The 9524-nt window shown below is 25.4% G+C and overlaps 1 protein-coding gene across 1 annotated transcript; it reads right to left on the reverse strand.

Moving 5' to 3' along the window:
- Positions 1 to 4231: 4231 nt before the first annotated feature.
- LOC145951926 (protein neprosin-like) lies at positions 4232 to 6670 on the reverse strand. The gene is made up of 8 exons (XM_083064117.1): positions 6663 to 6670; positions 6469 to 6574; positions 6269 to 6355; positions 5975 to 6166; positions 5722 to 5874; positions 5410 to 5463; positions 5084 to 5230; positions 4232 to 4892 (listed from the first exon to the last, which is right to left on the reverse strand). The coding sequence occupies exons 1-8, from the start codon at positions 6668 to 6670 to the stop codon at positions 4521 to 4523; spliced, it is 1119 nt and encodes a 372-aa protein (XP_082920243.1). The 3' UTR covers positions 4232 to 4520.
- Positions 6671 to 9524: the final 2854 nt, after the last annotated feature.

The raw sequence follows: 9524 nt of genomic DNA on the forward strand, positions 1-9524 counted from the left end.
TTCATTCAAAGCATATCAGCCATATATCAATGGCACAAACCAAGGGCTTCCACTAACAATAACGGATTGACTATTGTTCTATGGCATATCTTTTTGTATTCGTCCATTTTACTTCTCAATGTTAAAGGTTTTCCAATATTTTTCTTGAAATAAATCTCAGTAGCAACTTCGCGTTTGTAATTCACCGATTAAGATTTTTCCCCCCTTTCCCATTATGATCTTGGATACTCACTAGATTTGATATCTTTTAATCAACTATTTATGTTGATAAATTGAGTGATCTAATATGTAATTAATTATATAATTATATAATTAAAGGCTGATGATAATATTAGATATAAAGTATAATAATATTAAAAATTAGTAAATTAATAATATTATATATGAATTTGTTACTTTTTGATTAAAAAAAACATTTTTATATTAGATAATTCATTCTTATGAATAAAATCAAGTACATTTTATATATAAATGACATATATATTTAATTCTTTATCGATTTTTTTAGTAATAATGTCTACCATAAAAGTTTAAAAAGTTGTTTGGTACATACAATATTTTTACTTTATTTATAATTTTAAATAGTGAATTATGATTTTTATGTTTGATGATTATATAATTTTTTAAAAAAAATTTAATTTTTTGAAAATCTTTTTTATTCTTTTTTCTAAAAAATGAATTATCATGAGATGAGAATCAAGTTTTTTTGAGTTAAGAAAAAAAATAATAGATATAAAATACCACAATATTTTTTTTAAAACGGAAAATCTCTCGCTCTCTTCTTTTTTCTTAGAGTTAATCACTTATGCACTGTTAGTGTAAAGTTTTTTTACATTGACAACCAATTATATCTTTTAATTGTGTCATGTTATTATAAATACATTTACTTTTAACAGTGACATGACATAATTAAAAGATATAATTGGTTGCTAGTGTAAAAAAATTTTACACTAGCAGTATATAGGTGATTAACTCTTCTTATCCCTCTTCCTCTCCCCCACTCTCTCTTTCTTTCTCTCTCTTTTCCCTTCTATTTCTCTCTCTCTCCCTCTCACTCTCCCTTTCCCTCTTATATCTCAATTTCTCTTCTATTTTATTATTTCTTCATCTTTTCTATTTTTCTTAAATTAAAATGATGATACTCATAGAATCAACGTTAATGATGATATTCCTCTAAATGATGAATGAAGTAGCATTAGTCTTTATTTATTGTAGTTATCTTTTAGTATCCTAACGTTTCCTAATAATAGGTATTTTTCTCTATACTCCTTTCGAAGCATATCTGCCACAAATGACAACTGGCACAAATCAGGGGCTTTGAATAGCAATAAAGGAGAGTGTGCATTAATTGATCTGTGCCATATCTTCTTATAATTTGTTCTTTTACGTCTCAACATTAAAATCATGGAAATCAAAATGTTATCCGAAGCATCTGCCATAAGCAACACAAATAAGGGCATAAAAATAACTAGTATGAAAAGGTACATCCAATCATTTCATTTGACCGTAGAATCTTGAAAAATATCAATATACTGTATTAATTTTTTTTTATCTTGTATTTAATGGCTAGGCTAATCATCCAGTTCATGGTATTCAAAACACACCATAAAGAAGATTTGGAGCTGAAAAAACAATTAAAGTTCATCAAGAAGCCTCCAATAAAGATTTTTAAATTAAAATTATAAAAAAAATAACACTATTTTTGGCCAAGATTTTGTGCAGTTATTTATACAACTATTTTCCAACCGAATCCTCTTGTTCATGTCTTTGTCAAAATCGAGTGAAAGGAGAAATGGGCAAATGGTGCCGCTTCGAATTTTCGTTTCATATTGAGCAATCTTTTTGCTTAACTCCGGTGATCCTAATCCGAAAAGAAAAGAGGGGTACAGTACTAAGAGATGAGAGGGAGGAGACAGAAATGAGTTGGGAAAAAAATTAATAGGAGAGAAAAAATACGTTTATTTTACTTTTTGTTTAAATTATTATAATAATCCTTATTCAAATTAATTAAATAAGAAGAGTGAGTAATTTTTTGTAATATATTCTAACTAAAAAATTTGGTAAAAATTAATGAGAATATTAGTAATTCCTATATACTAAATATAAATTAAAATTATTAATTACTCTAATTGTACTAACATTATATTTTTTTAAGGCTTCGATATCTCTTTTCCTGCTTTTCCTCTTCACCCTCACATGATTTACTCTTTCTTATTTCTTAAGGTTGAATTGGTGCTCCAATAAAGTGAAACTGAAGTTGAGCTAAGCCACCATTCTCTACTAGAAATAATATAAAGGTAATGTGATTAAAAAATAATATAAATATTATTTTTAAATAAGTTATAAGTCGTATTTATAGAATTTTTTAATATGATATAACCTTTCTTATAATCTTTAAGTCCTTTTAAAAAGTTACATCTCAAACATTTTACTCTACTTTATCATGTAATATTAATAAATAAAAAACTAATATATTTGTTTATTGTTAATAGTCCTTTAATTATGTACAAATAATAATTTAATGTGATAAATTTGTATAAAAGATTATTTATCCGCATAAAAAAGATGCTTTAGATAATCATTTTAAATATGTACAAAGAACAAATTTATATCATACATGACTAAAAAAGTATCTGCAAATCACATAGTGGTGTATAATTGTTCGATTCTATTCACATATCTAGAGAGGACAATTTAGAAATGAACATCATTCATTACATTATATCATGTATTTCCATACAACCTAAAGTATCCAACCACTCACTCAACTTAGATAATTTCATCACGGTTATCAAATAATAGCTCGTTTTCATTCAATATTATGGTCACATTGTTTATCGTATAACAACTCATACATTTTTGTACCTTAAACATAGATAACTTAAAACACTCGGACAACTCGTACAACTTAGCAACTTCATTATAGATACCATATAATTCATAGTCATCAAACAACATCTCACTCACAAATATCACAATATAGCAGCCTATACATCTTTACACCTTTAACTTAACCATTTTCAATATACACATATACTTATTACCAAATAACATGAACATATATGTCATCAACACATGACAAACAATGTAGAACAACACAAACACTCATTTGACTATCATCCACCTCAACACCTTCAATAGAACAACATAATTTATATACATATAAATATAATTGATGTTTTGTCACATATATGAGTTATAGAGACCTCCTACAATTAAGATGAACAATTTAAATGACTTTACCCTACCAAATCATAACGATTGGTATAATACCATAAACAACGACTGACATTATGGTCAAAAACATTGACGGACACGTCTATAAACATTGGCTAGCACAGGACTAGAAACAATGATTAACATAAATTAGATTGATTTTTTAACTTTTTCCACTTAAACTAAGAAGGTTGATACTATGTCAAGATAGAACTGTTTAGATATCTACCACAACATTAATCTACAATACTTGAATAAAAGAAAATATTGGTATTGTACATGTATTTTCACCAAGTAGAAAATATTGGTATTGTACATGTGTTTTCACTAAACAAAAAATATATTTAAAAGAAAATATAAGTGTACTGATATATTTTTTTTTGTAAAGGTGAAAATTATAAAAGATAAGTGGCAAGATTAGAATTTGAAAAGGAGAAAATATTTAATATTAAAATATATGAACGAAATTTTTTTAACTATTATTGTTTGAATCTCTAAGTTTTCTATGAGTGAGTATCTTATTTATCTATTATTAACAGGAGTCTATTTTCTACCTTAAACAATTAAAAGATTTTCTTAATGTATATACACTTAAATACTTTTATGTTTTACTTATTATTATTAAAATTATTTTATGCATATTAATCTAATTTTACACAATTTTTTTTAAACATACTCTTTTATTGGATAAAATAAGTTTTAAATAAAACAAAAGTTTTTAAAAAGTTTGCAAAATAAATTTTAATTTAAAAAGAACTTTTAAGCTTGTTCTATTTTTTTTTTAATTTATTTTATAATTTGAACAGTAGTTGTTTTAAGGTTTTATTTTTAGTTTTAACTTAAAACTAAACTATAATAATATAAAAAAAAATTGGCCAAACATATCCTTAATTGGATAAAACATTTATTGACAAATGAACTTGTTGATTTATTTATTTATTATTATTATTATCCTTTGAATTTTATATTTTCATTTTTTTATTGATCTATACGAAATTGGGCTTCTTGTATTGTTTAAATGATTGTCGTAATTAACAAATACTTTTAGAATATATAGATGAGGAGATTAAGTGTTATTTAAATTTGACGAGCGTGTGAATATTATATCAATATGTTATTTTGATGAGAAGGAAAAAAAATGTCCAACTTTATTTATGAAAATTTTGTATAAAAATGAATAACATTGTGAAAATTAGCAAACACATAACGAAGAAGAAATTATATATTCCAAATAGTGATAGTATAAAAATATTTATTTTTGAACTTAATACAAAGTTTGACTGAAAAAAAAAGCAAAAAAAGAATTAAGGACCACAATTTCCACCAGGTCCCCCAAATTGGAGAGAATATCCAACCTCGCCTCCTTGATTTCCGTAGTATTCAGCACCATAACAATCAGGTTTATCGGCGAATTCTTGTATCTCATACTTTTCTGGCCCATGATCTTGTCTTGCTGCATTCTTAACTGAGACATATCTAAAATAACATGCATGAATAAAGTTATCATCAGGAAAATGTCCAGAACCCATTGGAGGACTGTTCGTATTTGGGGGAGTTTTTGTTTCCCCACCCCACCCCACTTGTTCAGCTGAATCCATGTTGGAGAACAATTCTGCTGGAAAATATCCAATAATTTTATCTTGGATAGATAACCACCAATTTTTGGTGGCTTTGTCCTGAAAAGGTATATAAATTTTAGTCAATAACATACAACATTATATATATTTATAATATTACTAAATTTATCACTATAATTTCATAAGAGTGTTGTATGATTGAAAAATTAAAATAAAGAAAATGTTAATATCGAATTAGTTGTATATAATTATGTTCTTTTATAATAAAAATTTTACAACATGAACATTACCTGATTAATAGTATAGAAAAGTTCAATCATTATTCCTTCATATGTTGATGAATTGGCTATACGTGCACCAAGATAATATCCTTCGCTAGTTTGAACAAAACCTGGACATTGAAGATTGTAGCATCCTTGCTTGTTGAAGTTATCCGTCTGTGTCATTTTTTAAAATCACACTTTTGAAGAAATTAAACATGTTATGTTTGTTAAGTTAACCAAAAATGAAAAATAAGATTTATAGAGAATTCAAAATATTTGATATTTGTATAAACCAATTTATACTGTTCATTTCTTTTGGTTAAATAAACAAAAAAAATGTAACATTTCCTTACCGTCCATAAGGAGTAAAAATATATCTCATCATTACCATATAATTGTGGAGCAACCTGACACCAATATGTGAGATTGATTAGATATATATTATTTTCAATATTATCATTTTGACAAAAATTAAATACCCTTTTATCCTATAATAATAATTATCCTAATATTTTTATACACAAATTAAAAGAGTTACTCCATCTAAAATACTTTTTTAATATCTCATTATTTAATTTAATTTTTTTTTGTAACTTTAAGTGATATGCATGTAGATATTGAGGTGTTGGGGGTGGGGAGTGATAAATACATCATTTAAAACTTACATGCCATCCTACTCTGATCATATTTCCTCCATTTCGAACCCACAAATGAGAAGCACTTATTTGATCCTTATTAACTTTTGGCTTATAAATGTTATTTCTTCCCCCGACTCCATAATAAGGTCCCAAACTTGATAAAGTAGATAATTCAGCTTTCTACAAGATTCAATATGTTTAAATAATTAGTCAATTATAAATGTGTAATAAAATTTATAAAACAAACATTTGAAATTTAGTTATATATGAAAAAACTTACATGAGTCCAGCGAATGTCCTGAGTCATGATATGATTATTTAATAGTGAATTATTTTGAATGAGTTCATCTTTTGTTCTCAAAATAGGAACAGATCCTGTTGGACATGGGTCATTCTCAAGCCCAAATATGGGCGTAGATGGTAATTTCTCTACGTTTATATCTTTAATTGAATTTTGAAAGCTAGGTTTTCTCTGTAATCAAATAAAGAAATATACATATCAAAATTATGAGGAAATTTAATCAAATAAAGACAAAAAAGTTAACTATTTCAAGGTTGTTTGAAGGAATACTACCTGCAACTTATGATTCTTTAATAAAGGATGGTCAAATGCTGGTTGCTTGTGAATATCAATGCAATCAACAATGTCTCCAAACTTTGTCTATAGAATCCAAAATACAACATATAGAAATAAAATTATTAATCCTTTTTGTGATATATAGTTCAATAATAAAAAAAAAGCATACGATGATATATAAGAAGGCTATGAAATACATGAATAATCTTGACAGGATCTTTGTTAATGCGCTTAAGTTGTCCTTTCAACTCCAAATCTTCTTTCTTTATATTTTGAATACCACGAACCGAATGACTAGCACCACTGTTGAGTAAACACAGCACAAGAAGCAATGTATTGATCATTTTTTGAAGACTATATTGTTAAACAATATGATTGGATGTTCTCTCACCTTTTCATCTTACCTACTTTTATATCATTCATACAGGAGAGATAAAAAATAGTATTAGATTTGAATTAAGTATCACATTTACTCTTTGGATAGGTAATGAAAAAAAGGTTAAGAATTATAAAGGAAAGAAAGAAAAAAAATATAGAATAAATTTCAAGTGAAATAATTGTTTTGATGGATAAAATGATAAAATGATAAAATGAAATGATTTTTTTCTACTTTTTTCTATTACATTTAAAAGTAAACATAAATAATAATAAAAAAGATTTGATTCTTCTAAATCGAAGGATACAATGCAGTATAAAGTTACAATTATTAATTATAAAATTAATGAGACTAAGATTTATAATTAAATGAAATTATTACAAAATAAAATTTAAAATTAATTACAATATCAATGATTTATTTTTTAATTAATAATTATTATTATATTTTATTCTCTCACATACTCAAAACTTTAAATAAAATTATCAAAAATATCACTCCACTGGCCGTTACAATTTCTCAAATCTCCTAATTTACTCTTGTATATCATTTATAATTGTTCAAATTCTCAAATTTAAGCAACTTATGCTATAAGTTTCAAATGATAAATTAATTTTATATAATTGATTTAATTAAATTAATTATAATGATATATTTCAAAATAATTTAGTAAAATAACATTTTTTAATTAAAAAATTTTAATTATTAAACTTATATATTTAAACAATTTTTTTTTAGTTTTCATGAAAATTAAAATTGGCAGAAAAATATGTAGAAAAAGTTTCCTGAGAATTTTTTTTCTATCATTTAGTATAATACTAATAAACATTACATTCGAATTTATTTTTACAAGAAAATTTACAAGAAACAAAATAAAATTTTTACAATATTTTTTGTGAATTTTTATCATGAAAAAAAAAATTCTAGTAATAAAATTTGCAAAAATTCCTTTTAGATTATTTTTCATAAAAAAAATTGTAAGAGATTTCTATAAATTATTTTTCGCAAACAAATTCACAAAAGATTTATGTGAACTTATTATTGCAAAAAATTTTGTAAAAATTTTATGTGAGTATTCTTTAAAAAAATTAAAAAAAAAATGACACTTTTCTTGTAGTAAAAATAAGATTTACATAGGACTATAAGCCTGTAATGATATCAAATGTCTTTCTTGCAACGCAAAAATCGTTTTTTAATTAATAATTAATTATCTTCTAAATTTGTTAGTAAGTGATAATATGTATGACTATTTATAAGTTTTCTTTTAATTTTTCCGTGATTGTTTTCTTGGGATTTTTTTTAGTTTATTAGAAATTATTATTTTTTAATGAACATTATATGATATCAGTATATTCCATGTTTCTAATCAATTATAAATATAAATTTCATTTTTGAAGAATGTTTCCTATATATGTTTTTTTTTTCTTCTGTTCTAATCTCTTAATAACATTTTAAATTTTGGTCAAAAAAAATTAAGGGGAAGTATTGGATTGATATTTTGAAAGACAAATTTAGCATGAAAAAATCTTATAAATTTTAATCAATTTTAAATGACTTTGTAAGAATATTATGACTTTTAAGATCTTTTTAATGACTTTTAAAACTTGAATTTTAATCAAAACTTTGTAATTCAAATTTTAATAGATTTATATTGCAACACCCCAATTTTCAAAAAGGTTATTATTATTATTATTATTATTATTATTATTATTATTATTAGATGGTATTTGATAATAATTATTTTAATAATTATAGAGGAATATTATTTTGTACGTTTTAAATAATTATTATTTTGGACAATTATTTTGTACGTATTAAATAAGTATTTTTATTAGCATTTTTAAATAAATATTTATATGTTTTAAGAGAAGGTTGATTTTATATGATATTTTGTTATTGAAATTATATTATTATATTTAGGGTCAGAAATATATTATTATTATAGAGAAAAAATATTTTATAATATACATGTATTTATTTTATTTAATTATTTTGAGGAAAATTAGAAGTGAGTTAGAAGAGAAGGAAAATGGGTTGGGTTGACCCAGTCCAATGGATTAATTTTAAGAAAGGAGTCCGGTGGTGTTAACCCTATCTGCCTCATTTGCGTTCTGAAGGGTTAGAAAAAAAAATAGGAGAAACAAAGAGCTCTAAGGAAGAGTACTCAGGAACGATCTTAGATCACACCAAGACCATTCATCTTCTGCTCATCCAGGTACGGGGGAGATGGGTTTCTTCATATGTGAATATAGGGGTGTTCGGGTAGTGAGGGCAATCCCTAAGTCCCTCTAGGAACTCTATTTAAAATTCTGAACGATTATCTGTGCAATCGATGTTCTAAATTCTTAATTCATTTGGAAGAACTTATTTCTTGAATTGTCTTTGAATTCCATTGGGGCTTTCTTGTTAATTCTTTATCCTTAAATTTGATGACTTGAATTTTATGTGTTAAGAAGAGTTTAGATTTTTTTTTGTAAAACCAATGGAAACCAATTTTTGAGGCTTGAGATGTGTATGGATTGATTTGGAACGTATGAAGAATATAAATGGAGTTAAACTGAACCAACGGGGTGTACAAGTAGTGAAAATTGGTAAAAACCTTGTTGAAACTCGTAAAACGCAGGTTTAATTTCACAGAGGGGAGTCTGGGCAGAGATTTGAGCGCTCAGCGCCAGTTTTGGGCGTCGGGCGTCGGGACCCCGACATACGTTTTTAATTTTGCGATATCTTTCTGTGTAGTTATCCAAATCGAGTGCCGTTTGTTTTGTTAGAAACTAGACATCTGGGGCTACCATTTAGACACAAGAATCGTGTAAAAATATTAATATTTGATCAAGTTATGTGAGTTGCAATTTGAGCCTTCCAATCTGTGTGCGA

Source organism: Cajanus cajan, chromosome 9, assembly GCF_000230855.2.
Source record: "Cajanus cajan strain Asha chromosome 9, NIPB_CcT2T_4, whole genome shotgun sequence".
Lineage (NCBI taxonomy): Eukaryota > Viridiplantae > Streptophyta > Magnoliopsida > Fabales > Fabaceae > Cajanus > Cajanus cajan.

Coding starts and splice junctions, on each gene's coding strand:
- LOC145951926 (XM_083064117.1), bottom strand. Junction 6,167..6,268: donor TAAAGAATCATAAGTTGCAG/GTAGTATTCCTT, acceptor ATTTGATTACAG/AGAAAACCTAGCTTTCAAAA. Junction 4,893..5,083: donor TTTTCTATACTATTAATCAG/GTAATGTTCATG, acceptor ATACCTTTTCAG/GACAAAGCCACCAAAAATTG.